This window comes from Calonectris borealis, chromosome 3, assembly GCF_964195595.1.
Source record: "Calonectris borealis chromosome 3, bCalBor7.hap1.2, whole genome shotgun sequence".
In the NCBI taxonomy this organism is placed as follows: Eukaryota; Metazoa; Chordata; class Aves; order Procellariiformes; family Procellariidae; genus Calonectris; species Calonectris borealis.
In genome coordinates this window covers 80,164,987-80,191,625 of record NC_134314.1, presented here as the reverse complement: position 1 = coordinate 80,191,625, position 26,639 = coordinate 80,164,987, and the positions used below count along the sequence as shown (strand labels likewise).

Sequence of the window (26,639 nt, the reverse complement as noted above, 5' to 3'; positions counted from 1 at the left end):
ATTTAGACATGATTAGAAGCATTAACTGTAACCTTTTTGAACACTTAAAAGAAATACTGGGTCCATGTTACAACTTCCAAACAGGAGAGAGAGTGGGTTTTTTTAAACTCTGTCACTCAACACACACACCCCCCGGAATTATCATTTTGAATGACGTGTTTATTTTTTTATTTAAAGGAATCAGGTCATTTCTTAAAACCTACGAAGCAGCTTATTAATGCCATTAGTTATCTTAATGTTGGTTGACAGGACTACCAAGGGCACAGATAGCTTGGAAAAAATCTTTACAGTAGTTGTAATACTTTGGTAAAATTTATCTGTTGATAGCCTTCTCTCTGTAAATCCTACTTAATCCTGTTGTATAATCTTTGGCAACAATTTCACCAAGCACTGTGCTTGGTGAATGACATTCAGCTTCAGTTAGTTGCATTTAAAAACAACTGCTGACAAGTTAAAAAAGGCCTTTCTCTGCAGTAACACCATCTACAGTATCTTCAGACTAATAGTGATTTTGCACTCACTGTTTTGTGAAGCTTTGTTTTGACTGTTCTCATGCTACAAACAAATTCCTCCATTCTAACACAAAAGCTAGTTCAAAGTAGTCCTAAACATATAAACATATTTCTTACTAAGGTACTTGCACAACCAAAGTATTGCTTTCGTTCTGATTTTATTCCCTCACTACTCTATTTACTTTTAGACTTGAAACAGAAGATACCGTGTAGCTATCAACATAACAATATACTTCAATGCTTTGTACTTGAGCTGGCACCCTTCTCATGAAGAAGCATTTTACCTTCCAGTTACCCACCAGTTACCTTTTCTCCTTGGGGGTTCCACACTGGCTCCCAACTACAATATTTTCTGTTTTGCCAGACTGGAAGCAAGTTCACTGGCTGAAAGGTCTTGCTCTGTAAACAGGTTCATTTAACAAGAAAATCTCTATACCCGAACGCTTTCTTCTTTTATGTATCCTCCACATTATTACTAGAACGTAACATGGAATGTACTATTCTCATAGACCTAGAAATAAATTCCCCAAAAGTCCCTAACTGCTGATTACTGGAAGGTTACATCAGGAGAAAAATTACTCCACGTCCTGTTTGTACGTGGCAGTGAGGGAGAGTATGACATTAAGCTAATCCAATGGCAACTAGTAGTTATATTTGAAAGGGCTTTCCCTCTCCCTACCTACACCCCCTCCAGCTACGTGTCATTTCAATTGCTTCAACACAAGCGTTTGGGTGAACTCTAATGAGCTAGTTCAGAGAGAAAAGCCCAAGGAGAATTAATCCTAGTCCCCCAGCTTTCTTAAGAATTTCACTATGGAGTCACATAAAACCCAATGCCAGCATAAAGGAGTGATTAAAAAAAAAAACGCTCAATTGAAGAAGGGGTGAGGGGAGCACTCTTTTGCTGCTTGAAAGCCATTTTACTAGCTTAAACTGTAAATATGAAATCTCATCCTCATACTTGTCCCTTGTGTAGCTATTGGCACTCAAAACAAAACCAAGAACAACTATTTACAGAAGCAAGGAACACCTCTGCAGATTCAGAACCCCAACCAACTGGGAGTATATTAGAGGCTAGCTTTAACAGCATATAGCGGTGATAACTTGGTTATCTATGGGAATTCAGATATTTCATCATTCCTACCTAAACATCTGTTTCACTTGTCTAAAGCTCAACAAACAAAATGTTATGAAAGTAATACAGTATTTGAAACTGTATAAAAGGCCTAAGAAAGGCTATTAAAATAAAATCAGGTTATATTTCTATTAGTAAATCATTTAACTGAGGAGAACAGAAGTCATATTTTTGTTTATAATACTAGAGGACACAGAATCTAATGTCTAAGATTAGCATTGCATAAAAATAAATACAGCTTTCTATTATTTCAACTAAAAATAACTAAATAATAACTAAAGTTACCAAGTACCAAGGTGATGTTATTTTCTACTGGAAATAACGTTTTCCCCAAAACGTCAGGAGCCACTGAGTACAGAGTACATTAGAGCTACAATCATGGGCTGCTAACACCAGCCTCTGAAATATTTTTCATGTCCTGGGCATAAAAAGACAATACTGACAAGGGTTCAGTTAAAGTAGGAATGACACAAATGGTGGAAGAATTACCCAGTGGTGCCAAGAGACCTTCTGCAAAACACTAGATCAGATTTGTCTCAGATGTTGTCCACACACAAACACTGATAAGAGTTTTACAGTCCCGAGAGTCTCTAATGTCCTGCAGAGATCACAGTAGCATCATTTCAACAAAACAGGCCAGAGGGGGAAAGTAAGCAAAATTATTAAAAGAAAATGAGATTTGAGGAAGCAGTCATAATTAAGAAAGTCAGTCCAGAGATAGGGTGGGTTAAACGTGTTTAAAAAAGCTCAATTAAACCTGCTAAAAGGAACATTTAATTGTGCCACCAAATAGTCATTAAAATAAAGAAGCACTCGAAAGCACCTCATAACTATGGGAGTAAAAAGCTACTCTTTCTATAATGGCAGTATTTCAGCCACAGCCACTGCATTTTCTCTTTTCCTCCTACTGCTTCAGAGTCTCTTATTCCACGCCCAGGACAACAATGCAAATGCAGCGACTGTGAGTAATCACCAATGCTATTCCCGATAGAGGAAACAGCAGTTTACCACTTGATTACATAGGAAGCTCCTCATTTCCTTTTCAGTTCCCTTCATAATAGCATAAATAATCTAGAAAAAGGTATCACGTGGTACAAGCATAAAGACCAATTTTAGCGACTTTTTGTCAAAAGGAATTCAGTCAGAAATCACCATTAATTTTTCAAACAATGGAGCTGAGATACATGCCCAAGTTAAAAAAAAAAGTTTGAGTTACTATTTTATAATTGTTGATCTTACCCCCTCAAATATTTTGGGGTTGAGTCTCTAATTAGATTAAGTGTTCTGTGCAAGACTATGCATGTTTTATGAAAAATTTCTATTTCTAAACACTAGCAAGGCAGCTTTTTTCCCCACTCAAACACTGGTATTTCATTACTTCTTTAAAATGATATAAAGCATCTTGAATTATCATTTTGTTGCAATAGCAGGTAAGATAAGAATCTGGCTTCACTTTTAGTCATGATGAGGGCTTGAAAGGTAAGTATGGGATTGATTCAGTTGATTAAGTGCTCAAAATTTTAAGTAGCCAGAGTCACTTGCTCACTTCTCATTTAAGCATCAGAACAAATCTACTCCGACAGATCAGCAACTAAACCAACACTGCCCCATCATTTTGTAGCGGCTTGCTCCTCGCTTCACAAAGGGTTGCCACCAGCTGCTTACAGAAGAGTGAGGAAGTTTCAGAGGGCAGGTCGGTCAGATCACCAGTTACAAGACTAGGTATGTGAAGTTGGGAGGAGATAGGAGTAACATAAGGACGACTGAAAAGCTGAATGCTTAATCATCACATAACCATCCTTCACATTACTGCTTTCTTCCTCACCCTTCCTATCCATCCCTGGTCTGGAATAATGCACTTAAAAATAAACAATACATTTCTGTATTTGTACATTGCTTAGACTAGGCGGCTGCTTCATTCCTAACATTGAGAGAGCAGATGGTGAATTTACAGATCTTACAGAACACCACTCAATAGCTCCTTCAAGAGTTTGTTCGTTCAATGTTAAGGCTTCATATTGTCATAACATAGGCAGTCTCTCTCCACCGCACACCGCTGCGGCTACCTTCAGCTGAACAGCTTCCATTTATGAAAGGAGACTTCTGGAAGGATTTTTTTCTTGAGGATCTTCAGATTGTGATCTCTGAACTTCTGGGACAAACCAGTCCTGACCTACTTACTTCCCAGAGTACACAATAAACCTTTTTAACCATGTTTTTTAGGTGGAAATCCAAGAACAAGCATCTGGACCTGGGGGTTATCAGCCGAAGTGGTAACTTAGCTACTTAAGAATGGGTAGCAAGTTTGCATCAAAATAGATTCCAACATAACATGCAGGAAAGCTTTGTTAAATTCAATTTAAATTTAATGTTGAGTTTTTGGCGTTTTGCTTGCTTGGCTTATTTCGGTTTTAAATTCCTGCTATGTTAATACTGGCCTTGGAACATTTACAGAATTAACAGATTAATACTACCCAAGTTTCAAAGTAGTAATTTAAATTTTAATGGTAAAAATGCTCCATTGAAGCGACAAATAGTAATATTAAACATCTGTGGCCAGATGAGATTATAGTCTACTTTCAAACTAGTACTTCAGCATTTCTTCCACCAGAAGTTACACTATCAGCATAGCTATATTTCCATGCAATTGACATAATCTCCATATCTAACCAACTATACCAGATGCTTTGAAGTTCTGATACCATGAAAAAAGACCTTTCTATGGTTAAAATTAATATTTCGTAGATAAAACTTTTTGTTTCTAAACATCACAAATGCAACATATGTTCAGCAGCTACCACTTGCCCCAAGCAACACGTGCTGGTTTTTAAGGCATCACACAGAGACCCATATCACAATAGCAGAATTCAAACCACAAAGAACATGAGGTTCAGTACGAAGAATTTAACTAGTCAACACACTGTACCGCACAGTATTATAAAGCTAGTAATAATCAGGAGTAAAAGCAAATACTATTCACAGTAAACACATAGCAACAAAAATAATCCAGCATAACTCATTCACTGCAAATGTCTATTCCAGTATCTGATACAGGCCTTGTGATCCGCACAAGGAGGAAACACAGGAGCAGAAAACGTGAACAAAACAGAGTGGAATTTAGACAACTTACAATCACTTCTTGTCCTGCAGTATTAGGACCTCATTCAACCCCCCCCCCCCAATCTATCGTATAAGCAAAGTATGTTACTTCAACGTGTGCGTAAGTCAAAGGATACATAAAGTGATCCTGAAACGTTAAGATACTTTCAGTCATAAAAGTTGGGTCGGACAGGAGTAGAAGAATGCTGTGCTCAACTTCAAAAAGGACCTAAGCATTCCAATATTCAAAGCACTCAAGCACACGCCTAAATGTTTTGCCAGACGAAGTTTTACAAGGTGGGGGTTTGGGTTTTGTTTTTGGTTTGGTGGTGGGTGGTTTTTTTTTTTTGCGCTTTGGTTTGTTTGAGTTTTTGAGCATTTTTAATTCCATGGAATTCAACAAGGACAAATGCAAAGTCCTGCCCCTGAAAGGAATCATGTCTTGCAACAACACAGGCTCAAGAATGACTGGCTGGGGAGCAACTCTGCTAAAAAGGACCGGAGGATCTTGGTGGATAGCAAGCTGAAGATGATTCAGAAGCATGCCCTGGCAGCAAAGAAGGTCCACATCATCCTGAGCTGTATTAATAGGAGGAACACAGGCTTTAGATCAAGTAAAATGATTATCCTCCTCTACCCATCAGTCCAGTTTTGGGCTGCCAGTACAGGAAGGACAGAGATAAACTGCAGTTCAGCAGAGGGCCACAAGATGGTCAGAAGGCTGGAGAATCATCTTAGGAGGAGTGACAGATGGAACTGGGTTTGTTCCTCCCGGAAGATAGATGGCTTTGGGGAGACCTACAAAGCAGCCTACAATATCTACAAGGCGGCCATCAAGAAGATGCAGCAAGGATCTTCACAGTAATGCATGGTGGGACAACAAAAGACCTCCCATCATAAGTTGGGAGGGAGGACATAAGTTGAAACAACAGAGGCCTTTAAACTGGATATAAGGAAAAGCCTTTTCACCATTAGGACAAGCAGTGGAGGAAGATGCCCAGAGAGGTTGTGTAGTACCTGGTCCTTAGGGGTTTTCAAGACCTTACTGGGTAAAGCCCTGAGGGGCCTCAGGGCTGACCTTGCTTTGAGCAGGAGGTTGGACTAGACACCCCCTGAGTCTCTTCCAAACCAAAGTATCCTATGATCTTATTTAAACATCTATGGAGGACAGGCTAATTGATTTTCCAAGACTATTCTCCTACAGAAAACACTAATTATTACGCCAGCCAGGCAGGCAGATATCCTTAGTTTACACAAGTTGACCTCCAAGCATAGAATAATAGAGGACGAGACCAACAGGAGAGCTCCGATACTGAGATGTCCCAACGTGTATGTCACAAGAAGGGCCATGACTAAAGAAGGGATGAAAAAAGCTACATAAAATAGTTTAAGTCGCAGCGTAACGTTTGCAAATTTCTCTTCATGTATGAGATTAGAGACAGTAAAACCTATATAAGGAGTTCTACTACACGTATCAAGAGTCATTTCTCCAACTAATGGAATGCAACCTATCCCAGATGGAAATAAACTGGAATGGGCACACACACCATCCATCTAGGATCCATCTAGGATCACAGGATAATTCAAGGAGGAAGGAACCTCAGGAGTTTCCAATCTAACCTCCTGCTGAAAGAAAGGCCATCTCTGAGGTCAGATCAGGCTGTTTGCAGCTTTATCCAGTCTGGTCTTAAAAACCTCCATGGACAGAAACTGCACAACCTCCCTGTGCAACCTTGTTCCACTACTTGACTATTCACTGGCATCTGAAAAGTTTTATTTTGCAGAACACATTTATAGTTAGTGAACTGTATAATGATTTCACTTTTAATATGGGTAAAGTGAACTGTAAGCCTGAAAACATTTTTTCAAATACTATCAGGTGAACCACTGTATAGTGGCTCTAAAATAAACTTGCTTACTCTATTCACCAGTGCAAAATACTAAGACTAGGCCCTAACTCATTTTTCCTTTAAGAATACAAAGTGATATTTTATAACATAAATAGGTCATCAGGAATTTTCAGGATGATCCTTTTAACATGTAAGTCCTGTTCATTCTTCAAGAAAGATTATACAACCAAAAAGCAATGAAAGATCAGAAAAAGCAAGACAAACACAGAAATTTAAGGCAAGGACTCGGAAAAAGAGGCTTTTAAAAAAAAAAATAAATTAAATATTCCCTGCCCTCCCTATATTCTCAAATTGGTGAGATTTCCTTAGGTTGTATACTTTACTTTTGAACACAGTTCAGTTCCAAAGTTCCAGACAAGCATCTGAGTGCAACAGGGAAAGTGATTCACCACCATCAATAGCAATTTGTTGCTATCCTCTAGTTGCTACAGGGTATGTGGGGCACAGGAGGGCAGGAGTGGGTGGAAATATTATTGTTATTATTAATAATAATAATCACATGCTAACCACAGCAGTACAACTTGATTTTGAGGAGAACACCACAAAGCAACAGAACATCGGAAGAAAACAAACTCAGAAAGCGGGAATGAAAGGAAAGTGGGGTAGACCAAGACAAAAGAGAGATCAAGAGAAGAATGAAGAAACACTAGTCTAATTACATTAATAGCCTAGTTTCAAGCTTCTCAGTCATTCACTTCACACAAGTATACACAGGGGGCAGGAGGAAGGAAAGAGGTCCAAACAGTATCTGAACTTCAGACACTAAGAGAAGCCTCTTTGTTTCAGTGTTCTTGTGAACAAAAAACCAAAATGAAATAAAAAGCCCCAAATCCACAAAACAGTTAACAGGATCAGCCTTCCTCCTACACACTTCAAAAAAAAAAAAATTAGGAAAGATGATAACAGTCTTATTCTAAGGAGAAAAATGCACTTGTGGTTCACCTTATCAATCTCAAAATACTAGGCACCCAATTCAACTTTAAATCTCTCCTTAATTTCAGTTTGCAGATGAGAGATCTTATTTTCTGAACTTAATTTAGCTGGCACACCAGTATGTAGCTAATAAGTTGTATGTAACAACAGAAAAATGTCATGGTCTTATTTTCTATATGCCACTGTATAATTATAGCTGTATGACAATGGAGATAGTGTTTATATGATAGAGGTCTAGGATCTGCATCGTGTGAATTTGCCACAGCACTAGTTCTAGAAAACAGCTACACTAAAAATGAAGATTTTCCTAATCACTGTCAATAATTTCATGATCAAAAATTCTCAAGTAAATATTCACCCCTGCTGAGAGTATTAGACTAACAATAATTCATTGTAAAACCTACATGGCCTGTATCTGCCAGTAATGAGTTGTTTCCAAACTGCAATCTGGATACCCAGATTACCAGGTACCCACAAAGAGCAGGGTAAATCATGTCACTGGCACTACTTTTAACATGTGGATCACCTTGTGATCTTTTAAAAGCAACTTGGTATTTAGTAGTTGTTGTCAGGTAATCACTAAATATCTGAAAGATATGTACGTCCACAAAATCACATGGACAAGTCTCTCCATTTCAGCACTATAAAAACATGGTCCTCATTGTCAGAAGCTTGGAAATTCTCAATACAGAAGGCATATGGGCAACTATCAAAGCAATTTGTATCAGCTTCTTTTCAAATTATTTAATGCAATAATTAAATAAGCTTTTTCTGAATGCTAAGTGAGCTACCTGAGCACTGAAGAACTAGGAAAACTAGCTCTGATGTCAAGCAGAGAACAACAGTTGTTTTTGTTCATCTTTTTGATTCATACCTTTCAAATGCATATCCAAGAGACAGCAAGTGTTTCAGCCCCCAAAAGTTAGTCCAGCAAATTACTATTGTTTTAAATTAAAATTATATACAGCAGAAATTAGGAATAATAAAATTGACTAATTAGTTTGACTAATTGTAGAAGACAGGAATCACATTTTTAGTCTTTTGTCCTGAAATGAAACTGCCATACAGTAAAAAACATATTTGGACATTTACAAATTGAGATACATGACCAAACTATACAGAAGTCTTGACCAACTATAAACATTCTTCCCTCTCAAGCTGTTAATTTCCAATCATGTCACCTCCACAAGGTCTTCAGCCTGAAATTTTAAGCTATATAATGTCTCAAATTGCTAAAGGTAAACAAATAAACAAGCAGAAATAGAATATCTTTTCCCCAAAGTCAAATTTTTCAGAGGTTCTGCTGAACCACAAAAAGGAGCAAGTCTAGTTTTCTCTATAAGGATATAGGTCTCCCATTCTGCAAGCTGTTCTGTTTGGACAGACCCATACTAATAAAGTGAGATGGACTAATTTGCAACATCAGAGTCAGAAATGATAATTCCAGCATCCATTCATTTTTAAGCTGTGATCAAGAACTACTGAGCTTAGACATGCAACTCCTCCCTGTGCCATAGGCTACCCACCCTTCATCAGTAAGGTTTACCCGACTAAGCAATTAAAATTTTCAAGCTTGTCTCAAGAAGAAAGTGATCTCAGGGAGCAGATTTTGACAATAATCAAGCTCAAACCAGATATATTTTTATTAAAACAAGGCAACTTTTTTTTTTTTTTAAACTAAAATTTGTTCACTGCTTAAAAAATTCCAACCCTCTGGAACACACCTTAGCTTTAGGAGAAAAATGCTTGAAAAGCTTTTCAGTCTGACAGTACAATCTAAGCCTTTCAATACATTCAAGTAAATTTTATTTTGCAGTTTGCAGCATTTAAGTTTTCTATAATCTGTCTCAGATATACAGAAAAGATACACATGGTTTTTTTAAAAAACGTAGAATAACAAGGTGAAAAGCACTTCTCCAGTCAGGAAAGTAACTTTGTGCTGGGGAATTCACCCATGAATGTGCTCATTTCACCCTTCAAATGGCACATTTGATTACCAAAGGAGCTATGTTTTAAAAAGCACTACCAGCTCTATTTGAAGGATTTCTTCTAGAAGACAACAAATTACTCTTTTTATCATGTAGCACTGGTTAACAAAACTGGTCTCTGCAGCTGTGTTAATCAGGAGTCGCCAGAAGAAAGCATTTGCCACTGTACTGTGCATGAATTCTTATTCTCAGCAACTCCTGCACTTCTGCCCAGTAGGTAGTTTTGCAGCCAGTGACATGACCTGTATGTTTAGTTAACTCCATCTAAAAAATTCCCACTTTTCATTTGTCATTACTACATTACAAAAAAACTACCAGAAAATTAATTGGTTGCTTACTTTCAAGCATTTTCTTGCTCTAAAATACAATTCTATCAAATAACCTTAATTTTATTCTTATCAAGGGTCTGCCATTTCAGTGGCACATGGACCAAGGACGAGTTACAATACAAACATCAATGCAGATGATTAACCGTGAACAGGAGTATTTCAAGTTTAAACAGGCTCAGATTACAAAAGCATTTAGTAACTTGGTTCGGCTTACTCAGATATTAAAACATAGTTAATGAAGGCGTAAGTGATACTACCATGCAAGATTTCAAGTATATTCTGACTCACCGTGAAACAATTTAGGCTTTAACTGGTGATATTACCCAAAGAATCTTTGCAGTAAATCAGCTGAAAAGTTACACCAAAAGACAGGTCTATCCTCTCATTAGTGAGGGAGTATGTCACAAGAATATGAAAAGATGACCTGAAAAAAAAAAATCTGTCAAGAAGCAAAGACCGCAGTATACAGAAGTGGAAAGGGATTTAAAAATATGAGGAGTCTCTAGCCTCTTTTCCTCTTATTTAATTAACAACCAAAACCTCTCCCACTGTGACATGTGTGTTGGCTACTGTTTCGTTTCTCTACTACCGAGGACAGTAAACTTTTCCAGGCTTATTTGTACAAAAATATGTTATTTGTACAGAAATAAAAATAAACAAGAAAAGCCCAAACAAACAAAAAACCATGCACATTTCATATATTCTTAGTTAACACCATATTGTCTGTGCTGTGTATTTTTTATTATTATCCACAATGAGAAGCAAGCTTTCTTTAGGATTAGGTACTTTGAGTAACTCGTTCAAGAAGATTTTTCTTTTTTTTTTTTTTTTAGTTATTATTGCAAAGCATTTGGGGATTTTGAATTTCTTCCATATTCAGTATTCACTTTAAGAATGTTAATAACATATATATTTGTCTTAATCAACAGTTTATAAGCTTCTTAGCAGTTTGAATACTAGAAAGTTACATATGTGGAAAAGAGAAATTATTCATCAAGTTCAAAACTTAAGTTACCTGTTTACTGAAATGAGGCAGTCTCATGTAGATTTAAGTATTTTTGAAACAAAAAAAATAAAACAAAAGATTAAAATGATTCAAGCTTTCTTTGAAGATACATAACTTACTTCTCACTGTATGCAGGTACCAAATAGACAAAAGAGGCATTCTTTGCTATACCATACAAGTCAGCTTAAGATTTAAACCAGGGATGGGCTGGTGGTGGTGGTGTATGACATCCTAAGTGTGAGTAACTCCCCCCCTGCCCTATATTTTATAAGATGAAATCTCAAATTAGCATGACCCAGCGAATAGCGAACTGCATACATGCATAAAAATCTGGCTTCTCTTTCTGGTTCTGTAGTAACCAAATTTACAACACAGTTTTCAACACATTACTTCATGTATCTGCATCGCTGTTTTCCCATTCCACTGTCCTGGAGACATTATAACAATGCGAGAATGCTAGGTGTCTTTTAAACAAACACAAGACAGTTTAAGAAGAGGCTACAACTACACACGAGTAGAAGTTAAGTATGATCTAAATAATCTCATCTTGCTTAATATCATCTTGCAGAGACACCCTAAGTGAAAAAAAAAAAAAACCAAAAAAAAACAAGTAGTATCATTGGTTTCCAAACATTTTTGACTGAGCATTGCCTACTTTCAAGAATTAGACTCAAAATTGCTCATTACATAAAACACGTATCATATACGTTCTACCTACAAAACTGTTTTAGATCGATAGTCAATGTAAGGTAGAAGTCAGCCTACCATGTTATTTTGTATATATTAACAGGAAAGCTCAGTAATTATAAAAAAAAAAAGTCCACTTGTGTATAGCAAGCAAGCAGCTTTTCCCAACAAATGCAGTAAGCTTTAGTAAAACCTAAACTTGTCAATTTTTTTTTTCATTTGAGATAGATTTCACATATGTAAATATGGAAATAAATTTTTGAAAAAAAACTAAGCACCAATTAAAATGTTGTCAACATTTAATGACATTTAAGTCAGATGGACGTTGGGGGTGGAGGATAAGGCAGAGAAAGGGCTGGCCAAAGTTTTTAAAAGCCACAGTAAATATCAATTTACAGCACAAATTTAACTGCTACTATTCAGTACTTCTGGATGCTGTAAAAATGGTTGCTCAAAGCAACTGCTAAACATTACCAGCAGAAAAAACCCTCACTGGCTTTTGCTATCATCAACACGATAGAGCTGGAAGAGAATCAAAGATGGACAGTTCCGTGCTGCAGAAGACAACCGCCATGATGGCAATCAGATGGCAGTGACGGGAGGAAGAGGGTCAACGCTACCAGCTTTCTTTCTGTGCCTCAGAAGTGCTGAGAGGCAGGTAAAGAAGTGGCTGCAGAACAGAGTATGTATGTACACGTGAAACTATTCATCCTCTTTTACAGTTGCTGAGGTTGAAAAGACTTCAGATTACTTAAGCATCTATCAGCCATGCCAAAGAACAGTGCTCTTCAATATTTTACTTCAGAAATTAAGGGTATAAAGGTATCATAAATATGTTGGTATCTCACTCTGCTTGCAGACTTCTACTACTACTGATAATGTCATGGTATTACCTTGGAAGGAAGGGAGTTGGAGCTAAGAAAAAGGCACGTCTATCAGGGATCAGAGCAATTGTCTTGGCCATTTTGCACCATAAAGAAACACCCTGTTTATCCTCAGGATTTGGCTAAATTTAGCTCTACGCTACCTGCTGCGAGTACCATCCTAATTACCTTTGAGGTGGTTAGGAAGGAATTTTTCCCCTTGGTGCAAGATTCCCTTCTCAGCAGCTGAGGAATTCAGTGCAAGATTAAGCCAGAAAACTAATTCTGTCCCTACCTGGCAGGTACCCAGAATAGGTAACACTAACACTCAAGCTGAAAGCTTATTAGAAGAAGGAATCCTCTCCAGAATAAGGAAAAAAGTATCTATGGTTATAATATTACAGCAAACAAGAAATAAACACCTTTTCTCCCCATTCCGTTTTAAGAAAACCCCACTGTCACAGCGACCATCACCACAGGGACTAGCTGGTTATAAAGAGGCCCGATTACAACAGTCCAGCCGTTCCAAACTCCAAAGTCCACATGGCACATGCTGGAGGACTGGCTGATCAGTAACCTCACGGGAAGCTACTGACAAAGCTCCATAATCATAAAGTCATGCTCCCAGGGTCTTTCTGACACCTGTGTAGCAGGATGCACACATCTGAAGACTGCTGTAATTGGCATTTTTCACCCCAAGTAGAAGGTTGGGGTGTCCTGTTTAGGGTTGTGGATTTGAGATTTTTGGGGCAGAGCGTGTGTGGTGGAAATGTGGAAGAGAGGGGTTCTACATAGGCACGTTTACTGAGAGCGCTAGATCAGTGCATTTATAATGATATAAATGGATATTTATGAGCATCCATGCACACCGGGATGCTTAAAGACCTGGAGATAAGTGTGGAACACTGAAGATAAGACAGACACTTAAGGTAAGTGCTGAGTTTCAATAGGTTTTTACAAACTTCAAACTACCACTATCAGAGTGTCGTATGATACTTTGCAGGAGATATGACTGTCTCACATTGGTACAACGCTATCCAAGTTTTGTGCTGCCACCTGACACTTATCACTCAAGATGAGTGAAGATCACTTTCAGAAGGCAAAATTTTCAAATTTGGCTAATCTCACAGAAATCTGATGCACTTATTTTCTGAGTTCACGCTTAACCTTGATGCAGGTGAGAAAGCATGAAAATAGAAGTATTCTGGAGTCTGTAACAGACTGCAATTTATTTCCAACAAGAAGAATTAGTAACTCCTTCAGAACTACTAATACTCAAGACACTGCGTCAGTACCAGATTGTTAAAGAGATTTTCTTGAGTTCTACTTCAAAAAATTCTACTAGGATTTTGAACACTGTAAAATTCGAACACTGTAAGGTCATCACAGATCCTACCTTACAGGTCAGCTTTAGTCAAAAGCTATATACAGACAGATAGAAATCAGCAGGTAACAGAAAACCAAATTTTTCACTGTAAAACCTGACAAAGCCTCTAGGATAGAGACAGTGTCTCTCTTCTTCCACATTTTTTTTCCCTATTAAATGGCTAGAACATCTGAGACAGACTGCACACTCATGTCTTGAGCACTTCCTGGGACTGTAATGATTTCATCACTTTGGGATGGTTACGTCTTTAGATGCTTGTAGATGACTTCAATGAATATGCCAAAAGTCAGTGCATAAAATTACTTCATTGTTTTGGGGTTTTTTTTTGTTGTTGTTTTCATTTGGGTTTTTTTTGTAGTCTACATATCAATCCTTATCTGCCTGAAACAGTTTGTCATACACATAGCAGCTGAATTTATTGAAATAGTCCTTGTTGTGCTATGGTAACAACTAAAACACTCTTGTAATACTAGATACAATTTCAGTATTTCTGGAGACTTTATCAAAAGTATTCCAATACATGTCGTACACAAAACAAAGAAGGGCTTTGATAGAGCATTTCACCAATTTTTGAAGAAGAAAACAGTTGTTTGGCCTTTTTTTTTTTTTAAAGGCTTCAACAAAGTTAAAGAATTAGATCGGAAAATGCAATAATCTTAAGTAATTCCACTTTTGAGTTTCCTCACTATACAGCAAACACTAGACATAAACCAATTAGCAGGATCGAGCAATGTTTTCATTAGCAAACTTTGTCTTTCCATCACAATTTTAAAATTATTTTCCTTTTCCGGACATGAAAACAATCTATCCCAGTCTTCCAATAGCCAGAATAAATACAGAAAGTGCTAAAGAACTCTCTTAAAACTTCCATTCTGTCTACATTGAAAATAAGTAGTATTCATGTTCAGTAAGGCTATCACTTTAAATGGAAACAACTTACATGTTTCCTAATAAAACACCCAGCATTCTACAAGCATGCAATGTCTGGATATGATCCAACACAGTAAATATTACCGAACTATATATCAAAGGTGAATGCAAGACAGACTTCTCCAGATTTCTTCAGATTTCTTCTCCAGAGAAAAGAAGTGATAAAATAAAGACCATTTTATCAATGTAAAGCTTTCTAAAACACAAGCTGGTACAATTTGGTCTGTTTCCACATAAACATCTTCCTGTCCAGGAGGACACTGCATCACAAACAGCGTTGTCCTGATATTTTTTTAAATGGAGAACATGGAATAATTGCTTTTACTAAAATTGAGAACAACAACAGCAAAACGGTGAAAGGGCCCTTTTTAATTTCAAGCTGATGTATTGCTCAAAGTAGAGCACCTTCTGGAAGGGCAGAGGGTAGGAGACCTTTTGTTGTTGCAGTCATTGGGGGAGGGTTTCTTTGTTTGAATTCTTTTGCACAACCATAGCCTACACAACAGCCACTAATCTTCATTAAGAAGGGGGATTCTGATCTTCCACTGGGTTTTGGGAGTAATACAATATATATGTAAAAGGATGACACTGCAATTAAGTTGTGTATCTGCCTGTAAGAAGATAGTGTGAACTGACAAGACTCATCTGACAAAGAGAAAGTTCTACTAAACAGCTTGCGGGGTGCTTGAAAAAATCTAGGCACTGAAACTTTAGTTCATAGATACTGCTATGGGCAACATACTTTGTTGGCCAAATAAATATTGTTGCCAGACAACTCATTCTTTCACTTTTTCCCACCGTAAAGGCGCTTTCACTACAGAGTAGACCAGAAATTCAGCCATGCCCCAGGACACAATTCACCAAGGGTAAGCCTTAAAACAGTTCATCAAGAAACTGTAAATCTAATACTAAGTAGTAAGATATTGTGAGAGCTTTCATATTCCTTAGTTCTAGTTACAAGAGAGTTCAACGTATCAAAGTAGCAACAAAAACAATGAACAACTAAAACAAAAAAACACACCACTCTGGAGCCATTAACATACATCACTTTTGTTTCAGTCTGCCACTGCTCTATAGCAACTAGTGCTGCATTACACAAAACCTACTCCAGAATATTTACCCAAGAGTTGACCTGGCATTAGGAGTCATGTATTCAAACAGATACTCAATTTCCAATTACATTGCAAACCAGCAGGTTTTCTAATGTCCTTGAAAAGAATCACTGTAGTAACTCTTAACTATTTTTTCAAAGTATAGTGTATCTTATATTCTTGGAATAGATGAGTAAAATTAGAAATCCATTGATAATTATTCTTAAGATATACCAAGCACCATTTCAAAAAGCTTAAAACTTGCAAAGTTGACGATGTGTAATTTCTGCTCTTGACTGGAACAGATCACATGGACAAACTTAAAGAAGAGGAGTATACACAATTTCATCAGTACAATCATAAACTCTACTAACAGACTCTCCTATTTATAGGATGAAATTCAAAGACAGATTAGAAATATGTGTATTGGAGTATTATTTACATTTCCTAGTGTCCCATTTGCACTTACAACTAACACCGTATATTAATCTTCTAAATGGCAGCCCTAGGACTTTTTTCCAGTTCTTTCAGGATTCAGACTCTAAAGACATTTCCAGAAGTAATTAGTAATCTACACCAAAATTGTCCAAGACAGACCAGGGCAATAAAGAGCCCTGTCCTGCACAGTGTGGAGAGAAATGAAGAAAGCAGTATCTAGGCAAATGGCTTTTTCATAAGGAGACAAGAATGAAGGTGGTATCAGAGGAATGGCTCCCTGGTAAGAAGATCTGGGTTAGAGGATGACCTGAAAAGGGGTTGAGCAAAGGGTCTAACTTACAGGTGAGCACACAAGGAAAGGAAGCAGCTCTAGAAAATGTAACGAAATATAACATATGATAATACTAATCAGTTGATAACCTTGAGACTAAAGCCTGTAACAGAAGTAGAGGACCATAATCTTGAAGTATTACACAAAATGGTTTTACCAAGTTATACATACCTAACATAGAAAAAGTAAGTGTCACCTAGAATAAGAAGGTATCAGCAAAACAGGTGAGTACTGAAAAAGAAGCAGCAATGAACATTGGACTTCATGTCAAAGCAGATTTTTTAGTCTTGCCAGAGAATCAAACTAGAGAGCAATGAAAGGCAGAATTGCAATTTGATGATTGAGGGCAACGAATCACACGGAGAACTTATCCTTCCACTGCAAAAAGTCACATTATGACCTTATACCTTTCTTCATCATGCGGAAGCTCACAAGGCAAGATACAGTCCAGGAAGATGGCTTGAATGTTACTACTAGACCTGAACTACTACTATAGAGTTGTATCTCTGTTGCCTCCTGTTTTCATCTTGGATTATCAAACTTCTAGACAGGGACAGTTACAGAAAAGCAGTAAGTAATTTTTACCCACAATTAAAGACGGGGGGCGAGGGGAATCTCTGCAGAGTGTTTAACTAGAATTATGAGCCAAGTCAGGCATGCATCCAGAAGAACTATCTTATACCTAGTTTGGTTTATCCTGATAACATTAATTGAAAGAAAAAAAATTAACTAAAACATTTCTAAGCCCCTTAGTCATAAATACAAACCAAGACAAAGAAAAAGCTGGCTCTGATACACACCTTGACTACAGAAAACACTAAACAACAACTCGGGAAAGAAAAGATATGAACATTTGCTTTACAGAGGCCACTGAACTGAATGAAAATGCCAAAAATTAGTGTTGTTACTATAAATTTTAGCTTCAATTTCTACATTCTTGATTGCTTAGCAAATAATAAAAATGAAAGTAGCATCTCGAAGCAAATCAGTGAAGATCACATTTCCTTCCTTGAAAAAAAAGAGAGGAGGAGGTAAGGAAATGAACAAGTGGACAGAAAAGAGATCAAAGGAAACCCAACAAATTCGAAAAAGCAATGGTCCTTGAGCATTTTCACTTTTAATGATCTCGATTCCATCCAGAAAGAGAAATGTATTGTGCTACATTTTTACACGAACCTCAAAAAACTTCCAGGGAGATGTGCATTCAACATTATTTACCATTTCAGATCTTGATGTACAAAACTAGACAGCAGACAGTTGTTTACATGGCAATTCTTAACTCTACTATGAGCTAGACTTAATGCAACATGTTGCCCACTTACCTTCTTCTCAGCTACTTAACAAACATAATTGATGTGAATACATTGCTTAACAATTACTGAAATCATTCATATGTTGGGATTTTATATTCAGGTGAAAAAACTATCCTCCTAAAACATTATTGCGTTTAACTGCTAGCAGCTGATTTTTTAAGGTAAAAATTATGTTGCAAGGAGAAAAGGTCTCCAAAATCAACGTAACAATCTTAACAGCAGAAATTAACAGGCTTTAGCCTTTTCACAAGCTAAAAGCAAAATCCTGTACATCTCTGTTCACCGAAAGGAGCATCACTCAATATACATTTTATATGTAAATATTCTTCCTAGCCAAAAATCTCCAAAAATCAAGAATTACCTAAGCAGTGCTTTACTCAAATACACTTCAGAAAAAGCTTCCATTAGCATGAAGTTCATTTTGAAGGACAGAGCAAATACTCCATTACTTATCTGGAATACCTACTAAATTTGACTTCACTTAAGTTTATCATAACATTCAGTTATTACTTCACACTGTGATTTTCAATTCCACCTTCATCAGAACCACTGGTCAAAACCAGGAGTTATTCTTTATGCAACGCCCTGAATTTGGCATAGCCAGAATCTATTTCCCTTCATTTGTAACAAAGCAACTTTTCAAACAAATACTGACACAAAGATAAATTCAGAGTGGTTTTTCTTATGACCTACATCTTTATCACAAACACCAGTTCATTTCAATTTTTAACACTTTCCAGCTAAGCTTTAGTTTTTCTTACCTCATTTAGATGGCAAAAGCATTTACAGAAAAAAAGCAAAATTTTATGAATTATAAAGCAAGGTTTTCCTCTAAAATCATAAAAGTGTGTTCCATTCATTTTGTTTTAACCTTTTTGAAAGAGGAATAGTTTTGTCAGAAAAAAAACACAGTTGTGCAAACAGTAAATCCCTAACACGTCCAGAGGACTAGGGTTTTTTCAACTGAAAAATAATGCTTGTCAATGGCATTTTAGGCAGGGAACAGATTCACACATCAGGAGGGAATTCTTAAAGCCAGTATGTCTGAATTGTATGGACCTAATTAGCCACTAACTCAAGAAATAACTTACATAAGGAATATTAAAAGCACAGCATAAAGCTTCTTCCTAGAAATATTTTCATGACATTATGTTGTCTGTAGATTGTGGTCAAGGTCTTAATTCAAACTTCTTATTGCTTTCTAGATAGTTGCGATTATATTTCACTTGTAAAGACAGACTACTCACTTTTACTCAGTTAAAGGAAAACTGGTCTCCAAATAGTCCTTTTGATGCAAATGAGCAGACCTGTGTCCCTGACTTCTTTTCTCCAGCCATTTCAAAGCAGAACTAGAACTCAACTAGAGTCAGTAGGCTGCCATTAGAAATCGCTAACCTCTAACTAATGCTTCAGTGCTTTTACCTCCTCTTGAACTGTGTCTGTTTAGTGGTAGTAATTATTAAAAAATACTCTACTCACTAAAAAGCGCAGGGACCAGTCCTTAAGATTCCAAAACACCTTTCCAGACTAAATATTAGCTTAAACATTTGTTGCAAGAAAAATTATTTTCCATATCATACGTTTGGCAAACTTAAAAAGACAGTATTTTCAGATATATTATCAGCTTCTTGAGATCTATAGAGTTTGCAGAGTTGCATTAGCTAAAACTACTGAAAGCTGTGGAATCCAATGTATAGAGAAGGCACAAGCTTTTCTACCATTTAGATGTTTCCCTACCTCCACACGTGCACTTCTGCTACTAATACTGCCCATAATGCAATACTCATAGTCGCTGGTAATCATCTTAAAATATGAGTCCTTCTAAAACTCTCGAAGTCAGATTTTTAAAAGCCTACAGTTGACCAACCATGCAGACAGGAATCTGCAGGGGTTTAAAACCTAGGAGATTCCTAATTCCTATTGCTTTAACTAGATTTAAATAACGAGCTTGCATAACTACTTTGAAAAGACTACAAAACTTATGTCATATATCAGTCTTCCCAATGACACTTAATTAACCAAAATCAGATCTGAACCCGAAGAATAAAGACAAAAATTGCATCAACCCTAAAATACCCTGTCATCCAGTGCACTGTGCAATATTTTCCTTAAATAGATTGCTTATCTGCATTTAAAGCCAATGAAAATAATTTAAAAACATACTGACTAGACCAAACATATATAACACAAGAACATGGGGGAAGTCAATATGAAAAAAAAACAACAAAAAACACACTAAACAAAAAAACCCCACCTGCATTCTGAAGCGTTATTCCTAATACCTTGTTGCTCAGGCTATACAAGTTATTTCAGACAAAAAAAAAACCCAAAAACACCATCAAATAGCCATCAAGACCTTCCAAATTCCTCTTTTTTTTTTTTTATTTAAACTACAGACATTTAAAAGTTAAATACTCCATTAGGAGTTATTCTTATTGCAAAGCATGTTATTTCTCTTAAGCTTTTTGATTAGATCTTTCTACTTTTGTTAATACATAGGTATGTTAGATCAGTTTAGAACAGCTTTCTCCATCAGAAAACAAAACTACAACAGAGCAATGTTTCTGACGACAATCCCTGAGCCCTTGGGCAATTACAAAAGAAATCCCACCTGTTCTATAAAGTGTCTGTCTCAAAAAATTAAATGCAATTCACATTCCTAACCCACAAACCATGTTCAGAAAAAACACAGCACTTCTCTTCCTCTCTATTATAGAGTTATCAAAGCATACATTAAAGTTGAAACCTTATTTTGTCATCAAGATCAACAATAATTGTAACACCTAGTGTGGCATCACGTATGGCATCTTAAACCAACAAGTCTTAAATGCTTTCAGGAGGATTTATATTTATTCTATGCAGTAGTGATAAACGCACTAGTCTACAGTGCCTTTGCATTCCTTGCTCTCCCCCAAAACATTCACATGCAGTTATTTTGTATAATCAATCACTTAATTCCAGTAACCACATTTGGGGGGAGGGCATGGGGGGGAGGAGGGGAGAAGGAGGAAAAGTGTATAAATGCAAATAATTTCTTATCTACAAGCTTCTGAACAACTCTATGCACTTGTTACCAAATCATTAATTCAAACTTACTCCTTCTTGAAAACTTTGGGTACTATAATCACCCAAGACTTAAATCAAGATCAAAACATAAATTTATATCCTACTGCAAAAGATCTCAGTCTTTTTACTGCATTTCTATCCTTGGCCAAAGAAAAAAAAGAAGGAAAAAGCAAGCCAAATATTAAAAGCATCCAAAAACTTGGTAATACTTGGAACAAAGGCAAGGGGAAAGTGGAACGGAAAGGGGAAACAGATTCAAAGAAAAGGGTTAACATACTGTTTCATTTTGAATCTGACTGTTGATTTATCTACAAACAAAAACATGATTCACCCCACATTTCCCCAAAACCTGCTGTATCTTTTTTAGACTTGCAAAAGTGAGTAGCTGCCTCATCATTTAAAGTAGAAACAGTAAAGCTTAATCAAGTTTAAATCAGTACCAGTATTATGGACATATTTAGCAAAGGTCTGTACCTAGCATCACTCCTGACAACATTAGAGTTTACATAGTATTGGCTGCTAGAACTTTAAAAACAGAGTTTTGATTTTGTTCATTTATAATCTTCTTAAGCCACAGGGAAGCTCAGAAGTCTCAGCTACTTTCTGAACAAAAAAAAAAAACTTCAGAATGAAAATAATGCAAATTATTAACAGATTTCTCAGAACAGCAACAAGTTTTAGAATAGGTAAATACCTAACAAAGTCAAAAATACCACCTTGCTCTCAAGCATGAGTCCACAAGTGACTTCAGTGAAAGCATAAGCGAAGATATAAAACCCTCACCCCCAAGAAGTCTTTGGTCTTTCTCACGTGGGATACAGACAGAGGAATACTCAGCTTTGAGCATGGAACAGAAAGTTCCCTTCATCCCTGTTTTGCTGAGGAAAAGTAGCACTGAATGACTTAGTTAGCTGTTCGTATCACACAAGTTAGGAAAAAGTTAGTAATGGAACTCTGCAATGTGCCCTACCCAGGGCTCTTGCTTTTCAATATCTTACAGGCAATATACTTTAAGAAATAATTTGTGCCTACCTCTCAAAAGAGAAAAGCAGACAAGTGGATCTCTAATCCCTTAGGACTAGTCTACACAATAAAATATTAACAGGAATTCAAACTGATTCATTTCATGAAGCACTTCTCTGAAAAAAAAACACACATACTTTCAAAATACTACTCTATACATTAAAACCAAGTTATATTTTACACTCCCCATTAAAACGATGAGGGCCCAATGGACTTAGAGCAATTGCGTTTCACCAAAGAATTAGACCTTTCAAACTAATACCCAGGTACCTCAGTAGGTCACATGCAAGTACCTCTCACTGTCACTGCCTAAGCTATACAGTCAGACTCTAGTCAATTTATATTAGATTTCACTTTTCGTTTTCTTTTCTGAATCTATAAATCTCCCTGAAACCCTACTATTAAAAAAGTGATCAGCTCCTCTGGAAAATCCTACTCTCTCTATATAGGAAACTTAAACGCCAAGTCACTTAAACCAGATTGTTCACACTGAACAAATGCCTGGAGAATCACTGTAAGGCATCAAGTCTCTGTATTCTGAACATGACATATACAACCAGAAGCTCCTGGGTGACAGTTTGCAGTATGGGCATGTGCTAGCTGCGAAGCTAACCCAGCTGGCCACAACCACGTCTGAACAGTCTAAAATGATCCAGTTCAACCCAGCTCAGGCACACCTAACCAAAAGTCATATCCAGGTTACTGCATCTTCACAGATGCCACGCTCGCTGCAGCCCCTACAATAAGCAAGACACGCCTTATGGTCAAGCTGAGCCTGGAAAAGCAGGGAAAACAACAGAGGATTGTTAGCTCTCAAGCAGTCTAGCAAAAGGGCTTTGATTTAAGCTGATAAATAGTGCACATGTGAATCACACCATCATCTGGGTTGAAAATATTGCCAAATTTGGGTCAGCTAAAGGTAACAGTGAAAAAAATGCAAGCATTTGTATTTGTAATTATCTGGAAGGAAAACATACTTTATCTATAAAACTGTTACCTACTGCTAGTTTGTTGTAAATGCACCTACAGTCTTATCACACAATTTTAGAACTAGTAGTCTAAAAAGCTCAGACGTTCAAAGAGATATGCATGCACTTAATTTTTACTATCAGTAGTTCAACTCAAATAAATGTCATCGTTGACAGCAGTAAGTATGCTCCTATACAGGTTCAGAGGCTTAAGAAGTGTGGAGCTAATGCAAGTAAAATTATTATTTCTTTTCATAATAACTGTAACAAAGCTGGTAGCTTTTGTGCAAAGTCTAGTTAACCATGATAAACATGTAAGGCTGACCTAAAAAGTGGTAAGATTTCTTACTTACTAAGAAAACTACAGAAGCACAATCTCCCATGAACACAAAGAAAACAGTTTGGAGTTAGAATGTATTGGGAATGGACAAATGCATTAATCAGGCAAAAAATAAGCCACAGACAGTTCGCAGTCAACCTGCAATTCCAGAAAGACTATGCTATGTTCTCAAACACAATCATGAAGGCTCCTTCACGCTAGCATAGCATCAGCCCACTTTTCTGAACAAGCGACTGTCAGCCAACAGTGATATTGCTAAAACCTAAGCAACACAAGCAACGAGCTCTAATTATGATAAATATTGCAAGATGTAGGAAATAATCACAGAAACCCCTCATCTTGGCGTTCAAGAAACAGTTTTCAACGAGCAGAACCGAAAATAGCCAAAGCAATTCTTTTCAAGCTATCACAGACTGAATAATCTTAGAATGGCTTTCAAGACTTTTTCGTGGCTACCCTAACAGTCAGCACCTGAATGCAGAAACAGGAGCAAGCTCCAAGACCAAGCCAACGTGATTTTTCAGAGGCTTCTCTTAATAAACAGCCAGGACGGGGGCCAGGCCAAGAGCAAGTGTGAATTTCCTCCTTTTCCCCGGGAACACGCACATGATCAGCCTCCACCCTCCGAGCAGGGAGCGCGCTGTCACACACCAACCTGCCTCCCCCCACGCCGCTTTCAAACCAGACGCACAGCACCAACCAGCCAAAGGGAACATGACAAGGGGTAGCGGTAGGGTGTGGTTTGCCTATTACTTTTTAAAAAAAAAAGTAAAACCCAGCCTCTCAGCCATCAGAAACACCCATTTCATTAGGAAGACATTACCCGCTGTGTTTTTCCGGTACAGCATGTGAACTCAGGACTACGAACCTGCTCCTGGTATTTACTTTGCACTGAAGGCTGGCAGCCTTCAGACACAGCGAGCCAAAAGCGCTCCCTCCGTCACGCCCTGGGAAAGCTGCCCCGGAGATTGCACCAGCGGCCCGGGCAGGCGCTGAAGTAGAGCAGGTTGCTTTGTAAGAGGCGCCTTCTGCACAAAGCTGAATATTTAAAGGAACAAACGAGCAGCAACAAAAAAAAAGCCCACCACCAGGCTTCCCAGTCCTCCTCTTCCACCAGCCGCCTTTCGGCTCTGTTTAAGTCACAGACAGACAAAAAAAAGCCCACAGAGGTAACCCGTTTCAGGGTCGGGGGCGGGGGGGTAGCTTCTGTATTGCCGCCCTTGCCCGCCCCCTTTCGCCACTTCCAGCTCCCAGAGGGTTTCCTGCCTCCGAGCCGCCTGTGCCGCAGGGTTGGACCGGCATGTGCCTGCGGGAGGGGAGGACCCCGGCCCTGCGCTCCCTTTCTCTCCCCGGCCGCTGCAACCTGCCTTCCTCCGAGCCGCTCCGGGCACAGCAAGGGGCCCGACACTCGCTCCCCGGCCCTCCCCGCCGAGGAGCGGAGCCTCCTCCCCGGCCAGAGCGGGCCGCGCGTTAAGGGAGAGCGGGGGGAGGCCTGTGCCCGAGCCCCCCGGCCGGGGGTGGGGGGGGCGGCGAGGGGAGCCAGGCTGACCGCCGGCCGCGGAGCGGAGGCGGGCGCGGCCTGGCCCGGGCGCGGTGTCTCACCTCCCGGGCGGCCCGGAGGGGGTGGCGGGGCGGGCCGGGCCGCGGCGGGCCGGCCGGGGCAGGCGGGGGGCCGCGGCGGGGTCACTCACCTCGGTGGGGTCGCTGATCTCGAACAGGTCCAGCCGGTTCGCGTTCCAGTGGTTGATGATGTCGGCGAGTTTGCGCCGCTCCTCCTCTCGGCTGCCGCCGCCGCCCGACATCCTCGCCGAGCCCGCCGCCGGGGAGCCGAGCCGGGGCCGGGCCCACTCCGCCAAGCCCCGGCGAGGGGCGGAGGCGGGGACGGAGCGGGGGGTCCCTCAGTCCCGGCTGGGGAGGGGAGGGGCCGGCTCTCCCCTCGGCCGCTGCCGGCACCGGCGCCGCGGAAACGCCCCGGGATCGCGCCGCCGATAGCGATCGGCCCCGGAGGACAGCGGGGAAGGAGAGAAAGAGAAAGGGGGAAGGGCGGGGAGGGGGCGGGGAGGAGGAGGAAGGATGCCCCGAGTCGGCGGCGGCCGCCGTGTCTCCCGGCTCGGCAGCGTCTGTCCCCGCTCGCCTGCCCTGAGCCGAGCGAAGCCGCCGCTGCCGCCTTTCTCCGCCCCGGTATCGCCCTCCCCGCGCTCGCTCCCTCACACACCGTCCCGTGCGCGCCCCCGCCCGGCCGCCCAGCCCGCCCTCCTCCTCCCGGGGCGCGCGCCTGCGCGCGCTCCCACCGACCGTCACCTCCCGCCGGCGGCCGCGCGCCTCAGGAGGGCGCCCCCTCCCCTCCCTCCCGCTCCCCCCGGCGCGGGGGCCGGGGGCCGGGGGCGGCCGGGGCGGGGCGGGGCGCGGCCAGGTGCGGCGGGTGCCTCCGCGCGGTGAACGGGCGCGGGGGGAGGGGCGGCTGCCGGGGACACGCGGCGGTCGTCGGCGCGGCGGGGGGCAGGCAGGGGCAGGCGGAGCGCGATGGGGGGATCGCCGGCAGGAGGGCCGTCGCCGGCAGCGGGAGCCCTGGCTGCCGTGCGGGGCCCGCGGTCGGGCAACAAAGGGCCTGGGCCTGGGCCGCCGCGGCCGCGGGAACAAAGACCCCGCGGGCGGAGGCTGGCGCGGCCCCGCCGGGGCCTCTCCGCGCCAGGGCGGGCGGGAGTGTCCCCGCTTCCCAGCCCTCCCTCCCGAAACCCTCCCTGCCCGCGGGCAGGGTCAGGGCGCACGGCCGGGGCGGGGGGGACCGGGTCAAGGCCGCTACGCAGCGGAGCGGTGCCGCCCGCCGGCCGAGCGGCCTCCAGCCCCTCACCTAGCCTTTCCGTGCCTCAACTTTCCCTGCAAAGCGAGGAGAACAACGCTCCGCCGCTTCCCCGGCGCTGCTGTGTTTACGGAGAGTGTTCGGAGCGCTGCGTGAAAGGAATTGTCTAAAAAGACTGTATTGACAGAAATTTCCGCAGCTTGAGGTGAACCTGAGATGGCGTTAAAGCATCAGATATGTTTTAATGGGTTTTAGATACATAGTTTATGTGTGGTTTCTCACAAAATGTGTCTGTTGGCTGTAAGAGGCATCGCCCATTGTGTAGACTCTGGAAGCCAGTACAGCTCTGGGGGTTTGGCTTTGTTTTTTACTTGCTGAAGTAAGTAGCGCGTCCTGATACTTCAGCGGTCGTGTTTGTTTTGCGTTGGGCATCCTCTGAAACTTAGTCCTTGAACAATCATATTTGAACTCGGTTATCCGAGTGTGTATC

General features: G+C 40.2%; 1 protein-coding gene across 8 annotated transcripts in view; it reads right to left on the bottom strand.

Annotated features, from left to right (window-relative positions):
- AFDN (afadin, adherens junction formation factor) overlaps nucleotides 1-25,594 on the bottom strand; it is a 136,556-nt gene extending 110,962 nt beyond the window's left edge. For 4 of the 8 annotated variants that reach the window (XM_075146331.1, XM_075146332.1, XM_075146333.1 and 1 more), the window contains exon 1: nucleotides 25,041-25,594. In XM_075146331.1, the coding sequence (XP_075002432.1) occupies nucleotides 25,041-25,151 (111 nt within the window). In that variant the 5' untranslated portion in view covers nucleotides 25,152-25,594. The remainder of the gene's footprint in view (nucleotides 1-25,040) is intronic. The other 4 variants (XM_075146334.1, XM_075146335.1, XM_075146336.1 and 1 more) reach the window with 1 other exon arrangement.
- Between the last annotated feature and the right edge of the window lie 1,045 nt (nucleotides 25,595-26,639).